The sequence below is a fragment of the Canis aureus genome, chromosome 22 (genome assembly GCF_053574225.1).
Source record: "Canis aureus isolate CA01 chromosome 22, VMU_Caureus_v.1.0, whole genome shotgun sequence".
Classification (NCBI taxonomy): domain Eukaryota; kingdom Metazoa; phylum Chordata; class Mammalia; order Carnivora; family Canidae; genus Canis; species Canis aureus.
This window is the reverse complement of record NC_135632.1, coordinates 24,604,397-24,625,295: the sequence shown is the minus strand read 5'-3', so window position 1 is coordinate 24,625,295 and position 20,899 is coordinate 24,604,397. Positions and strand designations below refer to the sequence as shown.

General features: G+C 42.8%; 1 protein-coding gene across 1 annotated transcript in view; it reads right to left on the bottom strand.

Annotated features, from left to right (window-relative positions):
* The window catches only part of LOC144294247 (uncharacterized), a 62,253-nt gene that overhangs the window by 17,729 nt on the left and 23,625 nt on the right, over window positions 1-20,899 (bottom strand). Inside the window, exon 7 of the mRNA XM_077866063.1 lies at window positions 687-877. Within this exon, the coding sequence (XP_077722189.1) occupies window positions 687-877 (191 nt within the window). The remainder of the gene's footprint in view (window positions 1-686; window positions 878-20,899) is intronic.

The window sequence follows — 20,899 nt, the reverse complement described above, 5'->3', positions numbered from 1 at the left end:
GGAGGGTTTTGCAGTAGCCTGGTGGATCTGAAGGAGGGCTGTGAAATAGAGAGGGAAAGTAAGAGACATTCAGGAATTAAAATCAGCAATACTTGGAGAGTATTTGTGAACCTAAAAAACAGTTCTTGCTGGCAACTGGTAGATGGTGAAGAATTCACTGAGCCAAGGGGGAAGACAAAGGTTTAATTTTAGACATTCTGGGTTTGAGGGCTCTCCATTTAAACCTGGGAAAGAGGGCAGCCCTGTGGCTCAGCGGTTTAGCACTGCCTTCAGCCCAGGGCATGATCCTGGAGACTTGGGATCGAGTCCCGTGTTGGGCTCCCTGCATGGAGCCTGCTTCTCCCCCTGCCTGTGTCTCTGCCGTGTGCTCTCTCTCTGTGTGTCTCTCACAAATAAATAAAATATTTTAAAAAGTAAATAAAAATAAAAAATAAACCTGGGAAAGATGTCTGGCACACAGACACAGGTTTGGAAGTCACTAACCCATACTTTGAATGTCCCCAAGTCCTCCAGTCTTCTTGTGACACCCTTACCTTTCATATTCAATAAAACGACCTGAATTTCAATCCGATGCATGATGATGCCTAAAGTCCGGGTCCACCAAACTTCCTTAGCTCAAAGTTGAGAAGGAGGCTAGGACCCAGACCCCTGAAGGGGGGGGCGGGCACTAGCCAGCTGGTACTCACATCCGGACCCAAGGGCAGGCACTGGCTGGCTGTGCTGGTGCTTCTGAGCGGGATAATGGGGCAGATTCTGAGAATGTTGGAAAAACTGCAAGTTTTTTCACCTCTATTATAGAGATGGAATGCTGCTGCCAAGGGACTGCTGCCGGGGTGAAGAAGTGTTGCTGGTGTGAGTCTCAGAGCAGGAAGCAAAACTGAAACAGAAAAGGAGCAAGTCCCTTTTTATTCCTTCAAACTTGCAGTCACCCTCCATTGGCAAAGCCTAGTGAGGAACTGCTGGCAAAAGGGAATGTGGTCTGTAGAATCCCAGCCTCACTGAGCACAGAACGATGTGTTTGGACCCGAGACACAGGTACTTAATAACTGGCACAATCTGCCTGGGGGGAAAGGGTGTACTTTATTCCCTCTCTTCTTGTGGCTCTGATCAGGAACTGTGGTGCCAAGGAATGCCTGTGTTAAATCTTGCTTAGTGATCTCAGTATGGAAAACAGAAATATGACTTCAGTCATAAGTGACATCTCTTCTGGAGACAAAGTGAAGTCTGCATATCACAATAGGGAGAGAGAACCTAAGCTAGAATGAGATTAAAAAGCTGTTGTCCAGGAATCCCTGGGTGGCTCAGTGGTTTAACGCCTGTCTTTGGCCAGGGTGTGATGCTGGAGTCCTGGGACCGAGTCCCACATCGGGTTCCCTGCATGGAGCCTGCTTCTCCCTCTCCCTGTGTCTCTGCCTCTCTCTCTGTCTCTCCTGAATAAATAAATAAAATCTTTAAAAAAAAAAAAAAAGCTGTTGTTCTTTAAAATTCTTTTAAAACGTGCACTTTAGTGCTTACATGTTTAAAATTAGCAAAATGAAAATCTTCATTCAGATGTTATAGCCCGTCTGATGTATAGTGGATTCCAAATGGTGGTCTCAGCATTACACCTGCCTTTACCAATAGCAAGAAACCCAGCCACCGCGGGGAGGAAACTTAGCAGCTCTGGCAACAGTTAAGCTGCCAAGTGAAGGCACCTGTTACAAGGCTGCCTCTGAAAAACAAAGGCGTAAGCTGCTAAAAAAGACAAAAGTATAAAATACAATGCAGATGGAAGTTGAGAACTGGGCACCTGCTGTTAAGAGGGGTGGGGAGAGTTCAGTTTCACATAAGATATGCCTGGTAGAAAGCCAGCAAAAACACTTGAAAGAAAATTCTTGGGAAGGAGAAATTCTTGACAAGCTCTTGGAAACCGACTTGTTTACAGATTTACAGCTACATGAAGAAAGGAGAATCAATGCATGCTGTCACTTTGAGCTCCTTTTACAATTCTGTGCAACAATAGCAATAACAGCATTTCTGTTGCTCTACCCACCTCTTCAACCTTATATTCTTTTTGAGCTTGACAAGCCTTACAGTTTAAAACATTGCTTTCTTCATGGAGCATCTTGGAATCATAGGATGTCAGGTCTAGACAGGACCTTGGAGCAAGAGCAATCATAAAGAGCTGAAAGGAATTCTATAGCAATAAAGATTTTGTAACTGTAAACAAAGGCCTCTGGGGAAATAGAATTATATGTAAGTGTCTGAAAACTAATATTAAGGAAAGAAAGAAATGGTTTGGGATAGTTCAAGGAAATAACTCAAAAAAAAAAAAAACCCAATTTTAAATAAAGCAACTGTAAATTAGGATGAGAATTACACTTTAATGCTGAAGCTAGAAAGTAATGGAGACTTTCTTCATTTTGATGAAATGTTTTACATCATTAAGTAATACCGAGATCTTTCATCCAGGAAACTTGAGCATTCATAAATAAATTCTGAGTAGGCAATTTTGTTCAAAATTTTATAGAGGCATGGATCCTCACTAGAAGAAAGATAAAACAATTTAGGTATAAGCAAGTATTGCTCAAGTCATTTTATTGAGCACAACAATGTGCTAAAATCCTCAAGACCCTTAACCCTCTGGTTTTCATCCTAAATCAATCCTAAATCAATGGGTTGAATGTTTGCGTGACCCACACACACACCAAAAACTCGTATCTTGAAGCCCTAACCTCAAGACAGAGCCTCTAAAGTGATGGGGAACAGGGCTAGCTGAATACAAAGCACAAGCCTGGGGCAGCCCATTGACAAGTCCTTGAAACAGGCAGAGAGACATTCCTCTACAGACTCAACTGCCTCGGTGTTAATACTTTGCTAAGGGCAAAAGGCAATCTTAAATCTTAGCCCAACCCACAGGATCCTGTAAGACTACTTTAACATATAAAAATTCCTTTAGAAATTTCCTTTATCTCTAACCACCACCACCACCACCACCCCCGCCCAAGATACATGTTGGCAATCATCCCCCACGCACATGGCACACCAATATATGTCTGAAGGGTCTCATGACTCAGGTTTTATTAGATGGTAACGAGTGACCTTTTCCCAACAACAGCTAGCCCCCAAGGTCCTGGAAACCTTGCTTCCAAAATTCCTTAGAGAGTACACTATTCCCAAATCCCTTCCAACTCCCAGGTATATAATCAGCTACCCCTCACAAGCCCAAGGCAGCCGCCCTTCCTGCCCAATGACGGGTCCTGACTCCGTGCCTTAATAAAACCACCATTTTGCACCAAAGGCATCTCAAGAATTCTTTCTTGGTTCTCAGCTCTGGACCTCACCCCACCAAACCTCATCTATATTCCACAACTTCATCATTAGGAAGTAATTAAGGTTCAATGAGGCAATAAAGGTGGGGCCCTGGGATCTCTGGGTGGCTCAGTGATTTAGTGCCTGCCTTCCACCTGGGGCGTGAACCTGGAGTCCTGGTATCAAGTCCCACATCGGGCTCCCTACAGGGAGCCTGCTTCTCCCTCTGCCTGTGCCTCTGCCTTTCTCTGTATCTCTCATGAATAAATAAATAAAATCTTAAAAAAAAAAAAAAAGGTGGGACCCTAATCCAATAGGACTAGTGTTCTTTTAAAGAGAGACACTAGACCACCCTCAATCTCCCTCATTTCTCTCTTTCTTTCTGTCTTGAGTGTACCCACCAAGAAAAGACTGTGTGGGGACATATGAGAGGTGGCTGTTTACAAGCCAGGAAGAGAGCCCTTACCAGAAACCAACTTTGCTGGCACCTTGATCTTGGACTTTCCAGCCTCCAGAACCATGAAAAAAAAAAAGATGTTTGTTGTTTCAGCCACTCAGTCTGTGGTATTTTGTTACAGCAGCCAGATCCCACTAAGATACGAAACAAATCATCATACACATTGTTATACAGGTAAATCAGTGCATTAATTCTCCAGTGATGATGGAGAATTAGCATTTTTGTTAATTGTCTATGTGTTAATCTCTTTCACAAAAGCTGTTTCATTTTTTATCTTTAAATGAAAACTTTTTATGGTTTTGGCTCGATGCACTGGGAAATGGTAGTATCAGGTAAACAGCTGTGATAGAGGTTGGTTTGAGCCCAGGAGTTACGTTAAAGACCAGGAGTATACAGGAAGAAAAAGGTGATTGTCATTAATTGGAAGCACAGGCTCTATGTGTCATGGAGATCCTAACCACGTATCTGTTACTTCAACCACAGTTAATCCAGACCTAAAATAGCTCACTAGTTACAGAACTTTAAATAGAAAGGATGACAACATAAAAGTTGATTGGTCTTTTAGCTTGTTCATTTCATAAGTACATATATTAGGTACCTATTGTGCGTCAGGCATCCTGCTTGGAGATATAAAACAGCTATGGAGGTAGTCCTGTATAATGATTAAGAGTTGAAGTCACATAGAAATTGGTTGGAATTGTATGAGGGCCATTTACATGCTAGGGAATTCTGCTGAAGGCAGGCCAGGGTAATACTAAGGGAGAGTGGGTTATGTTAAATTAACCCAACAGATATTCTTGCTAAAACTGCACTAAGCAGGGGATCCCTGGGTGGCTCAGCGGTTTAGCACCTGCCTTTGGCCCAGGGCGCAATCCTGGAGTCCCCGGATTGAGTCCTGTGTTGGGCTCCTGGCAAGGAGCCTACTTCTCTGTCTGCCTGTGTCTCTGCCTCTCTCTCTGTCTGTGTCTCTCATGAATATAAAAAAAAAAAAAAAAAAAAAAAGACAAGACTCAGAGGAGCCGACTCCAGTTTGGTCAAGGAGACAGGAAATAGGGGATCCCTGGGTAGCGCAGCGGTTTGGCGCCTGCCTTTGGCTCAGGGCGCGATCCTAGAGACCCGGGATCGAGTCCCACGTCGGGCTCCCGGTGCATGGAGCCTACTTCTCCCTCTGCCTGTGTCTCTGCCTCTCTCTCTCTCTCTCTCTCTCTCTGTGTGACTATCATAAATAAATAAAAAAAAAAGGAGACAGGAAATAATTTTATGAGAAGTGTTTCTTAGGAGAGACCCTTCTAGTACTAATCTTCCCACACCTCATCACAGGAGATGGGTACAGTGTGTGTCACTTACTTTATGGAAACACTTTATGGAGAAGTTGGTAGGCCTACACCTGAGAAAACAAGAGGGGATCGATGGCAGCAAGGTTGAGCACTGCATGTAGTAAAAACAAAAACAAAAACACCTTGTTCTTCTTTGGTGGCAGGTCAAAGGTATTTCATTCTAACAACCCAGGGTTCTTGTAAAAGGGATCCTGCCCAGAAGGACAGTTGGTGAGGTGAGGAACCCACAGTAAAGGTGCTGAGTTGTACTGAAGACAGATGGGCAGGGGGAAACAAAACAGGGATCCTGGGAGTTGCCACTGAAGAGCCTCCCAAGAATGCTTGAATAGGAGTGCACAGCTCATGATTGCATTGTGGAGAGACAAAGAGCAGTGGGTTAAATGAGAAGTCCTGGAAGATGCTTTGGCACTCAAGAGCCCTAAGGGGTTATGCTGACACACCAGGTAGCGACAGCAGTGACAGGTAGGGGGCCAGAATAGGAACAAGGAAGGAAACACTACAGCAGCTGGCCAGGATTTGCTTGTGACTATGTGAGAGGCACATCTGAAAGCTCCCAGAAATACTTGGGTGGCCGTTTGCAGCAGCAGTAAGTCCTGCTGGGCATGAACAGATGAAGCCATGAACCAGTGAAATTTGGGCTGTTATTGTTAGTATAACCAGTCTGGATCTAGAGGCCAACAAGATCTGGAAAAACTCAAGGTAGTTCATACCTAGCTGCTACACTACGTGTATAATCAGTCATTCATTCATTAAATAAAGATCTGTTGAGCAACTGTGAGGCACCTATGTAACAATGGACAAGACACAGTCATTGCTCTGAGGGAGGTTGGTGAGGAAGGAGCTACAGACAAGAAACAGGTACTCTTACAAAATTAAGTGGTAGGATCAAGTCATGTATGGAGCACAAAAGGAGTGTGAAGGAGCCCTGTCTTCATTCCTAGGCCATGGATCTCAAACTTTCATGTGCATTCAAATCACTTAGGGATCTTGTCAAAATGCAGATTATGATTTAAAAGATCCAGGATGAGGCCTGAGATTCTGCATTCCTAACAAGATCTCGGGACTTGTTGATGCTAATGCTGTTGCTCTGTGGACCACAGGAGAAGCAAGGCTCAAAAGAACATCTCAGTCTCAGATGCCTGGGTGGTTCAGTCCGTTAAGCGTCTGCTTTCAGCTCAGATCATGATCCCAGAGTCCCAGGATTGAGTCCCACATCTGGCTCCTTGCTCCTAGGAGAGTCTGACTCTCCCTCTGCCCATCCCCTGCTCATGCACTCTTGCTCTCTCTCAAATAAACAAAATCTTAAAAAAAAAAAAAAAGAATAACTAGCCAGTCTTGCAAAAAATAAATAAATGAATAATCCCATAAACCTCTGGTTTTGATACCTAAGGTTTAAGAATAAACACAAATTTACGTTCTGGTAATGATTACTCAGGTCATTGTACCTAATTATAATCTGAGTTGCACCAAAGTTAATGCTCTCTAGTGATCCAACTGATAGAAGACATATATCATGTCCATGTTGGATAATTACCTTTCATATTTAAAAAAAATCAGGGATAATAGAGTGAAAGAAATGACTATCCACATCATCGTGATAAATAATTTCTCTACCCCAAACTGCATGCATGTTATCTTTCTTTTAGATAACATGAGCTGCCACCTCCATCAGACTCTCACCCCCTCATTCTCAATAGAGGTTTTCACAGGAGGTGGCAATGAAGACTGAGTTACCCTATATGCCGCTGGCCTGGGCCTTTCCACTAGAACTTCAGACAAGTATTTAAGCATTATCTGAGGCACCATGTTCTCAGGCCACTGAACTTCCACCCACACAATGGAGTCAGAGAAATGGGAAAGGAAGGTTGGATCACTTCTTGATCCCAAGAGCCATCCACCACCAAGGTAGCTTTGTCCAGTCACACATCTGCTTTCAATAACACCCTTACCTTTCAAACCAAGTATTACAAGGGAACACACCAATCTGCCCACCCACTCCCACCCTCCATTCTCCTCGTTAGCCAAAGCTCCTTTACTTAAGGGGTGGGGAGAGGAGGTATGTTCCTTATCGCAAAAACCATATTTTTATTTTTCATAGAGAATTGTAGGTAGCACAACTACCAATTTGAAAGTTCCCTCAGTGTTGAATCATTGCTCTCCATCCTTAGGAGAAAATACCTCAGTCTTTTCTTTCTGGGTTGGTGTTACTCCTCACAGAGAGAGCAAAGCATGGCTGCTATGGGGAGGGTGGAAGGAAAATCATGGTCCTGAGGAGAAGGTGATACAGCTCCAAAGACCTGCCTTCTGACCCACCAGGAAGAGTGAGCTTGCTGAGGATTTTTATGTTTTTATTAAAGGACCAGTTTGCAGTAAACTCAAGACTGTATGAAAGGCGACAGAGTTAGTGGAGGACCCTGCCCAAATTGCAGTTGATGAATAGATTATGCTTGGGGAGGGGTTTGTGGAAAATCTTGAAAATCGTGATCTTGGAGATTCTTGGCATGAGGGGCTAGCTGCCTGTTCCAAGAATCCTCCTTCCCCAGCTGCAGTGGAATAAGGTGTTAGTGGCAGAAGAGGGAGAGAGGGAGTGTTGTGTACAGCTGGCTGTGGTTTCTGGCCCTGAGCTTAAAAACAGGGTTGTCTCCTTGAGGTAAGTTTACTTACAGTGCTGCTTCAGCTTGGTAAGAGGAACCGAGTGAGAATTTGAGAGCAATCTGATATCAAGACAAGAAGACAGACTCCCAAGAAGACAGACCTTGGAGGCAGGTCCATCTGAAGCTTGATAACTGCAGGTGCTCCCTTATGGAAGAGTGGCTACAAAACAGAGGAACTAAGGAAAAACTCCCAACTGCCGAGGAAGTGGATTTTAAAATGTGGACCTGATGGGAGCTCTCAAAGTGCTCCAGCAAACAGAGTATCCTGTCCTTCAAATTCCTCCTGACAAATTGCTCCATAGTTATGTCCCTTACCTGACAGCACCCAAACCGATGTCCCTGGACCACCAGCATCAGCATCACCCGAGAAATGGATACAAATGCAAAATCTCGGTCTTCAAACCTACTGAATCCGAAACTGTGAGGGTGGGGCCAGTAACCTGTGCTTTAACAAGCCCTTCAGGTGATGCTAATGCATGTTCAAGTTTGTTTTTAAACTATGCAGAAAAACGTTTTCTTCCTAAGTGGAGGACAAGTGTCCCAGGGGTGCAGAGTTACTGTAAAGTTTGAGAAATCATACTTGAATCCCAGAAATCAGGAGGCATAAAAGTTGTAGAGCTCACAGGGCAATTAGAAACACCAAAATTGTTGAATTGTAGCTGTCATAGGAACACAGGGGGAGGTTTGAATGTGGATTTGGAGAAAGTAAAAAATCCGCCATATGCAGATTGTGTCAAGAAATTACTCCCTACATGGCGGGAGCAGCAAGAAAATGCCATCATATCAAGTAGCACAAAAGATTTCATCAGGCAAAAGGTGGAATGTTGGGGCTGTATTAACTTGCTCCAAGGAGCATTGGTTAATGCCTCCCTTTCCTCCTCTCCTGATTTCATTTAGAGCTGTCCTTGGGAGAGCAAGAAACTGAGCCAATATCCAGAGACCTAGTGGAATAAGAGTGATGTCTCAGTGGAATTCATAATAAAACATGGTTTCTGTTTTCTGGGCTAGCTGCTGCTCCATCATACTCACTGCTTGCCCTTCATTTTATCTCTGGGCTAGATTAATTCTCAGAGAATGGAGTCATTTTCCTGATAGAAACTCTCAGCACTGATTGAAAGGAGAAAGAGAAGGGGATTAGTGGGGTTTTTGTGTTTGTCCTAATGCACTTTAGAAACCTCCTTCAACTAAAAGGCATCCTGGAGACACACTTTTCTGGTTTCCTTTCCTGTTTCTCATACTGATTTGAACACTTGTGGTGTAAATAAACCCCATTCTTTTCTCTTTGTCTTTCCCCTTTCCTAACTAGGTGCCGGGCATGTATTAATGCAATACCTGCTGTGTGCAGTGCACAGTGCTAGATGGCCTCACGAGCCCACATTTTCATCCCGTCTTCTCCAACATTTGAAAAGAAGTAAATTGTAAAATAATCTTTTTCTTCATATCCATGTCACTATTTCTTCAGGCTTTAATTTTGCCCCTATGTGTTGCTCTCCAAGTGAAGAAATTGGGGTTCCTATACCTTAAGCTATTTGTGAAAAAGCAGGTAATTTTTAGAAACCAAAGAGAACACACAAACATCTTTTCATGGTGGGGTTGCAGCCTGGATCCAGGGCTTTACTGGGTTTGTGGTTTCTGTTGGTTCTTTTTCTTTTCTTTTTAAGATTTTATTTATTTATTCATGAGAGACAGAGAAAGAGAGGCAGAGACACAGGCAGAGGGAGAAGCAGGCTCCCCGTGGGGAGTCCAGTGCAGGACTCGATCCCAGGCCCTGGGATTACAACCTGAGCCAAAGGCAGGAGCCCAACCCCCTGAGCCACCCAGGTGTCCCTGTTGGTTATTTTTCCTATTAGATAGAGGACAAGGGCGTGGCAGTGAGTTATACAAATAATAGGTAATCACTTCCACTCCACATTGTGCTACTTTGCAGGGGTGGACAGCAGAATAAACCTCTTACCACTGGGCTGACCCACTGGGTTCTTTCCGTCCTTGTGGATGTACACGGTCTCTGGTCAGATGTGCACTGACCCGATCTCTGGTTAACTGCCGTTCACCAAGGCAACCGAGTCACAGTGGCAATTAAACCATCACTCCTCCAGGCTGAGATGGCAGACATGTCCACACTGTGGATACAATGGGACTGTGACTCTCCCGCATCATATCTGTATTAAACATTGAGCGAAATTAACCATTGCAGCCGATGTCAAACAGAAACTGAGATTACAGTAGTCTTCAAAGTGGGGGAGCAGAAAATCTGTATCTACAAGCACAACCTCTTTCCAAGATCACTAGAATCCTTTCAGAAAGGAAACTTTACAAGGTGAATAATGAAGATTAGCCTTACTTACACAGAATCCAGGCCAGGGAGCTGTATGGTTTTGCATGAACATGTACCCAATCTCTAATCTAATAATCTTGGTCTATAAATTTCTAGCAGTCTATGTTTGTCTTTCTTTCTTTCTTTTTTAAAATATTTATTCATGAGAGACACACAGGGAGGGGCAGAGACATAAGCAGAGGGAGAAGCAGGCTCCCTGCGAAGACCCTGATGTGGGACTCGATCCCAGGACCCCAGGATCCCGATCTGAGCCAAGGGCAGATACTCAACCACTGAGTCACCCAGGTGTCCCTATGTTTGTATTTCTTGTTAACAAGGCAACTCCACGCCTTTCCTTTGTTAAATTCATCTGTAAAGAGGCTCTCAGGAATCCATTTCGGGATGTGGGCTAAGGGGCTGTGCGTGTACTGACTGGGAACTAAGACTCTGGAGACTGGTGCATCAGTCTACCTGGTTGGAGTCCCTTCTCCCCTGCTTTGTAGCTGTGTGACTTGGGCAAGTTGTTTACCCTCTTTAAGCCTCAGTTTCCCCGTAAGGTGCTGCTGTAGGGTTATATGAATAATGTCAAGAATTTAGCCCAGTGCCTGGCTGAAAGGCCCAGTACATATTAGATACAATTTATATTTATTGTCAGTTAAAGACCTAAGGGAGTTTTAGTTGTGTTTGTTTCACCAATTTTTGTTATGCTAAATCTAGCCAGGACAGTTTTCCATCTGGGTTTTCTTTTTCTCTCCCCACACCCATCCCTTCCCCATCTCTCTTTTCATTACTCTCCTCAAAGCAGGAGAAGGTGATCATGAAACAACCACTGGAAATGAAGTCTGCTCTGTGTTCATCCATTGGGAAAAGACTTTGATCACAGCCGAGCTGTGGGTGTTTGGCAGGCCGCCAGCTTCTGCCCATGAGAAGAGGCACCTCTGAAGCTTTAGATATTTTTAAAAAGCAAGGGAAAAGGGCGGCTCGTGGGTTCCTCAAGGGTGTATATAAATGGCATCTTTCCTCCTCCCAAAGCCTCAAGGGCCTCCCCCTTTTCCAGGGCGAGGGTGTCTGTTTCCATGCTCCTTGTTTTTCTTGGCTGTGAGCTGGCAGGGAGCACACAACCCTGTCCTTAGCATTCTGGTGGTTCCCAAGCCCAGTGCTGGTCTCTGGCCCTCATTAGAGTGGGCTGTCTCCAGCATACAGAGGAGACTGGAAGAGCCAGCCCGCCTTGCACCTACAGCAGGGGCAGGAGGGCAGGTCCTCCTCCTCCTGGGAGCCAGCCCCAGCAGCATTATGTAAATGACTTCTTGGAATTGCCAGCCTAGCTCTGGTGGGACTGGAAGATCACCTTGCAAGTGGGCGGGAGGCCAGCCTGACAGATGGCCTGGGCTGCTACAGCATGACCCACATTAGGCCCATCAAGTGTGTTCCCTGAAGGCTAGTGGCCCAGCCAGTAGGGGCAGGGCGGCTGTCCAGGGGGACAGCTCAGGCTTCCATGTGGGTTTCCAGCTTTGTTTCCCCCTCCTTCCCAACAGTGCTATCTCTGAAAGGGAAAAGACCAGCTCTCTCTTTCCACTTTAAAGCACATATCTGGGCCTCATGATTTTGGGTTGATTCCTTACCAAAGTGGCCAAATGTTTCCATCAAATGAACCAGCTACTAGGATGTTAAAAAGGATAACAAAATAGTAAAGCCTACTTGGAAACTTTGTTCAGAAACCCTGTGACTTCTAAAGAGCATTAAGAAAATATTGAACTTTCAAATTTTATGATTTCACGTCCTCTAAGACCACAGACCTCTTAGCTGGTTCTCTTTTTCAAGCATGAATCCTTTTTATAATACTTAGGAAGTAAATGTATAACCTTTTTTCTTCCTTACATTCGGAATAAAGCCTGGGGAAATTTAACGTTTCTGGATTCAGCCTGTGGATTTGAGATAAGGATTCAAGGAGAGAAACCTTTTAACTCAGAACAGAATCTGTTTGCAGCTATTGTTCAATTAACGTAAAGTATCTGGTTCCTGGGCATGTTGCATAATGCATGACAGTGTAAACCAAACCTCTTAAGTGCTGACACTGAACTCCTTGATAACAGTGAAGAGTGAAGTAAATTGTTAATTTTTTAAGAAGTCCCCTAAAACAAAGCTTCTAAAGACTGAATGAATCAACACTTTTGAGCTGAGTCACAGCCAAGGGATGTCCCTGTGTATGCTCATGCTGATAAAAAATCTAGAAGGAAACAGAAAAAAAACCCAAAAACCCCACATGTCATGTCCTCTTTAAAAGCCAGAAAAGCTGTCAGAAGAATTAAGATTAAACCTCACGAGAGTCTGTGGGTGTGGAAAGTCACCAGCTAGCTAATATTAACATAGCTTGCAACAGAACGCTGTTGCTAGAAATAGGACAATCGCATCACTACCACTAAGCAATTTGCATTCTGTGGACCAGCCCCTAAATTCCTCCCGGCTCCTTCTGCCCTTTGAGCATTGCTTTTCTGGACGCTTTTAGATGGTCGGTGCTCGTACTTCGCTGTCTCGTTTCACCAAGAACCCTCCCCAAAAAAGGAAGCTGCAAGAACATTTGCTTTATTTGCAGGAAAGTGATCAAGCTACAAGCAAATCTTAGGCATCTGAGGAATTGTGAAGCTTCTAGACTTCATATGGTTGCTGACAGGGTGGGGCCGACAAGAACCTTCTTACTTTCCTCACCATGGATAATCTGTTGCCTCAGTCTAGATTCTCTTATTTCAAAAAATATCCTCTCCATGCAATTAGGAAATATCTATCGATGCTGAGAAACCAAAAAGCTGAAGAACAGGTATCATTTTGTTTATATTATCTTTAAGGCTAACTGGTGTTTGCTTTCGGGTGCTGCTTTTATGTGACTTAGTGATTCAATGTCTGCTAGTTTACATGTTTATAGGCACAGGTCGGCTCCTGCTTGGGGCTATTGGGATTTAGCAATCAGAGAAGCAAGGAAGCTTGTGAAGATTTATTTGAATTTGGAATATTATTTGAATCCTGACATTAAGCTCAAGGTTTGTAATAAAGCCATTCGCTTTTCCTTTTTCTGAATAGTTAGACTAAACTACTCTATTAGAGTTAAACTGTAGACTCCTTGACAGTTTTCTAGGGCTTCAAATACAAATTTTAAACCATTAATATCTTGACAAATAAAAGTATTAGACCCTAGAAATGCACTTGTCTTCTTGTGTGTATTTAAGGCTATGTTATTATCACCAGGATTTGCAAAACAAAAAAACATTGTGTAGACTAAATATGATATCCTCAAACAGATTGCTAACGAGCTATGACAATCATTCAGAAGTAATTAGTCACTGTCTTTATGGAGGTATATAGGGCACTGCAGTTTTCAATCTTTTTAGCCAATCAAAAGTTAGGGTTTCTAGTAGTAGACTCTCTAGCATGTGGGAATATAAACATTTAAAAAAATGGCTAAAATGTCTGATCACTTCTTGTTTAAAATCATACTTTCATTTTGTGTTTCGAAATTTATTTCATTCTATCCCTTACAATCGATGAGAAGGCATTCCTAAAAACCATGTTTCTGAATTGTACCAAATTGTAAGAAGAAATAGCTGTATCTGATCTATTTAAATCTGATGGCTCTGGACACCTGGGTGGCTCAGTGGTTGAGCGTGTGTCTTTGGTTCAGGGCATGATCCCAGGGTTCTGGAATAAAGTCCCACATCAGGCTCCCTGTGAGGAGCCTGCTTCTCCCTCTGCCTATGTCTCTGCCTCTCTGTATCTCATGAATAAATAAAATCTTTAAAATAAATAAATAAGTAAATCTGGTGGCTCATTTAGGAAAAAGTATGACCATGGTAAAAAACAAATGTATAGCACATGCAAAACCCAAAGAGTCCTAAATTGCTTGCATGTCATGCTTATAACTAGAACTGCAAAACTGCATGGGAGATATTAGTACTGTTCTGTATTTGAATGAGATGACCTACTTAATAAAACACTTCCAGGAAGTGAAAGCAAAGGTCAGCAGACAGAAAATCCTTTAATGACAGGCTTCCCAAAAAGTCAATGCTTAATTTGGGAGATGAAAATCATTACCACTGTTGAAGGGAAAACTGCTTTTATGCCATGCTTTAATGATTTTACAAGAGCTGGAAATTCAGGCTGTGCTTACTAAGGCGGTTGGGCTGGTTCAGTTTATCTCTTATTTAAGGCAAGGTGTCCTGATTACAAGAGAAATCTTTTGGTTTCCCCCTCTCAGCATGTGCTTGCTTTTGAAGTGGAAAGCCAGAGACCTGGGTGGTGGTACTCTGAGTTGTCTGCCACACTCACTAAGTCCACATCACAGGCTTCTTCAGGCCTCATTATAGGGGGAGGTTGGTGGGGTGGGTGGAGGGGTTGAGCAGTAGGGAGTGGCTTAAAGGATGGGCTGGAACTGGATGTGGATTATTTCCGCCCCGCCCCCCCTTCTTGGTGTTTTAAATTTTTAGAGATGTGTCTATGGTGTTTATGCAGTTTATTTTTTTGTGTTTCAAAAATATTACAAAATGCATTCCGAAGAACATTGAAATATAACATGGATCCTCTGACTTGGACTGGGTGGGTGGTGCCCTCCCCATTGTGAACCATTTTGGGATGACCCGGCAATTATGGACATTGTGCCAGTTGTGAGTGTGTTTTTTTAACTTTCTATACAAATTAACGGAGAAATAAAGAAAAAGAACACATTCAATTCTTTTCTGAAACCAATTAACAGCTCTGCAGACAGACTGTCTCACAGAATTAGAGAAATTAGGTCAGAGTCAATCATGGCTAACCTTGGAAAGCTTGTTGGAAAGTTATAAAGAAGATGAACAATGTCTATGATTTTAGGACCCGCATATCTGTTGTGTCTAATGCTTAGTCAGTCCTGTAATATGGACTCTCAGTCTAAAGGTGAGGGAAGTAAGATCTCAAGAGCCCTTTCCCAAGGCCACTCACCTATTGAAGGAAGATAGGAATTTCTGTCTGCCTTTATTTATTTATTTTTAAAAAGATTTTATTTATTTATTCATGAGAGACAGACAGAGAGAGAGGCAGAGACAGAAGCATGCAGGAATTGATCCCAGGTCTCCAGGATCACGCCCTGGACTGAAGGTGGTGCTAAACCACTGAGCGACCCGGCTGCCCTGTCGGCCTGGCTTTAAACTTGAACCATTTTGAGGAGCCTGGCTGGCCCTGTCATTAGAGTATGCAACTCTTTTTTTTTTTAATTTTTATTTATTTATGATAGTCACAGAGAGAGAGAGAGAGGCAGAGACACAGGCAGAGGGAGAAGCAGGCTCCATGCACCGGGAGCCCAACGTGGGATTCGATCCCGGGACTCTAGGATCGCGCCCTGGGCCAAAGGCAGGCGCCACACCGCTGGCCACCCAGGGATCCCTGAGTATGCAACTCTTGATCTCAGGATCATGAGTTCTACCCCCACATTGATAGTAGTGTTTATCTAAAAAAGGAGAAGAAAGGTTGACCCATTTTACCATGCTTATCTCCAAATGATCTATGCTAACATAATGATAGCAATGTAGCAAACTGCTAATCTTTCTCCTAGAGAGTATTTCTAACACTTCAGATGTTCCTATACCACTGTCATAATTCTTACCATAAGCTCAGGGTGTGATTAACTTAATATTTTGCTATATTTGCATTTAAATCACGTATTTTTTTCTTTACTTTTTTGCTGCTTTTTATTATACACTACATTAATACACTGCATAACCTTCTAGAAGGGGTAGGTGAGCATTACTAAGTTATTTTTCACTAATTAGGAAAATGGTCTCTTATTCCATATTCTCCAAACCCTTAACATATAGTAACAACTCCGGAGACATGCCTATCTCTTTCCATCAAATTCCACTGATATGAAAAATGGGTAACACTCTTCCTCACCCCCATTAGCGAACCTGTAGATGTGATGTGTGCAGTGGCCATGTTGGGGATGAGCAAGCACACCGCCCTGATACCGATCCCCAGGCAGAAACTCTAACCACATGGCAAAGCAGTTGCCAAGCAAATCACTTACTTCTTTTTTCCCCTAGATTTATTTATTTATTTATTTATTTATTTATTTATTTATTTATTTGAGATACAGAGAGAGGCAGAGACACAGGCAGAGGGAGAAGCAGGCTCCATGCAGGGAGCCCAACATGGGACTCGATCCCGGGTCTCCAGGGTCATGCCCTGGGCCTAAGGCGGCACTAAACTGCTGAGCCACCGGGGCTGCCCCAAATCACTTACTTCTTAAACTTCAGTTTGTTTAGAAAGAAAATTTTACGTAACTACTATAAATGGAAAACTACTGTCATTTACCATAAACAGAAGAGAAACATAAATATAATAAAAACATAATAATATTAAATTCTAGCTAGACACTGTTACCTGGGAAACCTCTGAGCCTGAAACATACTCTGTTAAGAAGGAGGATTAGCATCTTGATAACCAACTGAGACATTCTCTCTGGAACAGATGGAAGGGAATGAAAAGATAGCTTTCTCAATTCCAAGGAATTCATTGTTATTTAATGTAGTGTCTCCCTGCTTCCTAAAATCTTTCACCCCATCTAGCACCATTGGGTTCTCCCCATGTTGTGTACATCAACATGGAAAATACTATCACAGGCACACTATCTGCTTTCACCTCTGTGCCTTCAAAGACCCTCCTCACTGTAACCTAGAATTCTGTCCTTTACCTATAACTTGCCCACCTGGAGATTGCCTATATATCCTTCAAGACTCAGGTTATTATTATTATTATTATTTTTTCAGGTTAAATGACTTCTGTAAAAAAACTTTTCTCCAACTGGGCTAGGAAGAGTGAAGCACAGCCCTTCCTCTTCTAAGATATTCATTCTGTTTGTGTCTAACAGGGCCCCTTATTATATTACATGTAGTAAGCCATTTGCTTACATGTATACATATGTGAACCCATACATGTGTACCATGGGGGAGTATCTTGCTCTTTGTTGAAGCCTGGTATAGGCTGGTGTGGGAGTGACTCCTAACACAGGCAGATTGCCTATGGAGCATACTTCCTTTCTTGGCTCTACCTATGTCTGGCCTGGGCCTGGTAGGTTCCCATATATTCCACTGTTCCCATATATCCGGCATATCCTATTGTCAAGGCCATTGTTACACTCACCTTGTCCACAAATGTTTTCTCATTTCAAGCTTCTCCTCAGGATTCTTCCCCCTTGCACTTGCTGTCATACCAACATGAAGGTTTGACCTGAGGGCTGGTTTGTTTGGGAGTTTTTGTTATTATTCTTACTGTGATATGTCAATCAGTGGATGGACGGGTTATTTATCAGATGGAGAACAAAGATCTCACCCTTTGCATTCTTAGACCCTATTATTTGGTATTTCACAAAGCCAAGTCCCTACCTAAGTAGAAGGTTAAGGTCATTAATTAGATGAAGGTGTGGAAGTTTGGGGAAATTAGACGATGAAACATTTCTGAACAGCATTATTCAAATAGTGGCGTGGTGGTGGTGGTGGTGGTGATTACGGGGACACATCCTGAGCCTAAACAAGCCCTCAGATGAGTATGGGCAGGTGCACTGAGGCTTTCATAAGAGTATATGGTTACAGTTCTTTTCTTTTGGTCTGATGCGAATAGCCAGGGTCTGGTTCAGATATAGGTGTCTGAGCTTGTGGGAAATGAGTGAGACGTGCAGGCAATATTTTCTTGAGTACTGGAGCCCCATCAGCCTGCTCTGTGACTCAGGTGACCAAATGGGACACTGAGTGAGGAAGGGAGAATTTGCTCTACTTCTGGGCAGACTATAGACTTGGCTATAGCCCAGTGAGGCCTACAGAGAATTGAGTGCCCTATGAACCCCAGGGAATGCTGCTCTTAGGGAACATTGTTCTTTTTTTTCTTTTTAAAAAAGATTTTATTCATTTATTTGAGAGAGAGAGAAAGACCACATTGAGGTTGGGTAAGGGGAGAAGCAGACTCCCGGCTGAGCAGAGAGCTCAACTCAGGGCTTGATCCAAGGACACATGAGATCATGACTTGAACAGACACTTACCTGACTGAGCCACCCAGGTGCCCCAGCTGCTTTTAGGGGTTAATACTACTGGTATTGATATTATTCATGGGTGCTAGCAGCAAATGTTAAAAGATGACAGTTTGTGGAACAGATTTCTCTCTCTCCATTGGGGAGCTCCTCCATTCCCATGGCTTCAAACACCACCTATTTGCTGACAATTCCCAAATATTTATCCCCAGTGCACTTCAGCCTTGTATGTACAATTGCCTATATGACATCTCCATCTGGATGTCTTGTGAATGTTGCAAACTGAAGAAGAGAACTCACAAGCTCTGTCCTCAAACCTGCTACTCCTGGGGTCTATCAATCAGCACAAAAGCTCAAACCAGAAACATCGCCATCGCCTCGGTACCTCCCTCTCTTTCTCTCTCACATGCCCTTTGCAATCTCTTAACAGGAGCAGTTGATTCTACTTCAAACATCCTCCATCTTCATTCACCAGCAACCCTGCTGTGTCATCCTTTCTTACTTGGACCATTGCAACAGCACTTGGATTTGTGCTCCCACATTCACTCTCATTACTCTACAATCCAAGTTCCTCATGGCAGTCAGAATTTTCTTCTTTAAGTGAAAATTTTGTTCACCCCAGTGCAGGGTACGTGATTGTTCTTGCTTGCTATTTTAGCCTCAGTGCCAAACACAAATAAGGCACATAGTAGGTGATACGTTTATAGAACTGGCTGAGGGAATGTGGAGGTTAGGAAGTTTTTTTTTTTTTTTTTAAGTATTTTATTTATTTATTCATTAGAGACACAGAAAGAGAGGCAGAGATGCAGGCAGAGGGAGGAGAAGCAGGTTCCAGGCAAGGAGACCCATGTGGGACTCCATCCCGGAACTCTGGGATCAGGCCCTGAGCTGAAGGCAGATGCTCAATCACTGAGCCACCCAGGCGTCCCAGGTTGGGAAGTTCAGGAATGTGGAGGTTGGGAAGTTCAGGGGCTGGGATCCTGTTATGCAGGTGAGGGCAAGAGATGGTGAAGATGGGGTTATTTTTAGTTGACAGAGGCTGCTAAGATCTAGGGGGGAAATGTGCCATTTATTTTATGGATGTTGAAGTAGAGATTAAGAGGTTTGCCTGAGGTTCACCCAGCTCTCTTGGATCAGTGCTGGGGTTGGATTTTGCCTGTTTGAGTCCAGGTTCAGTGCTCTTTCCAGTGTGTACTGTGAGTCTTAGCAGGGATGTAGAAAGGGGCAATACGACTACCAAAGAGAAAAGTGTTCTGTAGGCTGAGTCCAGAGGGCAGGTTAATGCCTGAAGACCAACTTGTCAATGATAGAGAAACCACCCTGATAAAAGACTAAGTGACAGAGGAGTCTACTGGTTTGAGCTCTTGTCCCTCAATTTATACCACCCTGTGCTAGCCTCGTGGACTTGAATATCTTCTATGTATTCCACATATGAGGAGTCAGAAAATACAGGATGGTTAATTAACAGACAAGAATTGGGGATGATCTGTGCTGATGCTGCTTTGCTCTATTGAATAGAAAGACTTCTTTCTGATCAAGAGATATCATCTATGAACTGACCTGAAATGTCTTGCTTATTTAACAGTGAATCTGCTTAAAATAAGGAGAGTGGCCTTTGGGGCCAGGGATATGTACAGGGATATGTATGTATATATATATTTGAATTAGAATCTTAAAAATATAGTATCATCTTCCAACAAAATTAATCTAATATTTTTACTATTTCTATATTTTTGTTATCTGAATTATAATCATGTTATTATTGATGTCCTCATATAAATATGGACAAAAAATGTTGACCTGGATGGGACTGAATGCCAAGCTTAAAAGAGCTCTGCTTGGTCATCTTATTTAATGGAATTCCTTAATTCCTTCAATTATTGAACAATTTCTCTCATACATACTGTATGTAGAACATATTTATAAGTGATAAAAATGTAAAAATGAACTAGGTGCCCTCTCTGTGAAGCTTATTAGTCTCGATGAGTAGAAGGAGCTGGTACTCAAATGTTTATAAAGTGATCCAAGAACCACACACTGCAGTCACAGCAGGTATATCTGCATCAAGACCTGCTCTGATTAATCTGCTTAAAATGAGAAGCATTGTCTTTGAGGACCAGGGGGACATGTACAGTAGCTATATTGTAATTAAGGATTAAAACCAAAATATTATTGGAGGTTGTTTGAAAGTTTCTCTTCAATGGCTTAAGAAAAGGTTTCTAGTTCAAACAGGGTCACTGGATTTTTATTTCTTGCTGGGTTACTTAATGAATAGTAGGGTTGTTAAATATTTGGATGTAATTTGAACATTAGAACATTTGCTCTTTTTTTTTTAAAGATTTGATTTATTTATTCATGAGAATACACAAAGATGAGAGAGAGAGAGGCAGAGACACAGGCAGAGGGAGAAGCAGGCTCCATGCAGGGAGCCCAACGTGGGACTTGATCCCAGGTCTCCAGGATCATGCCCTGGGCTGAAGGCAGCGCTAAACCACTGAGCCAACTGGGCTGCCCAGAACATTTGCTCTTTATTTTGGCTCTCATACCTGCTCCGAATAACAATATAACAATTAAGGACTCCCTTCATACCCCCAAAAAAATCTACATTGAGATTTGAAATGTTATGTAAAAGTTTTGAGTGGCTGATGCAGGCTCTAGGAGAAATAATATAATTTTCAGTACAGCTTGGTTTAAGAACTGTTCAGAGGCTTTAGCTCCTTAAAGTGAGTTGGTTTTATCCTGAGAGTATACCAAAGTTAACTATTTCTTAAAGCCTCTTTTAAAAAAGTCATGAAACACTTGATA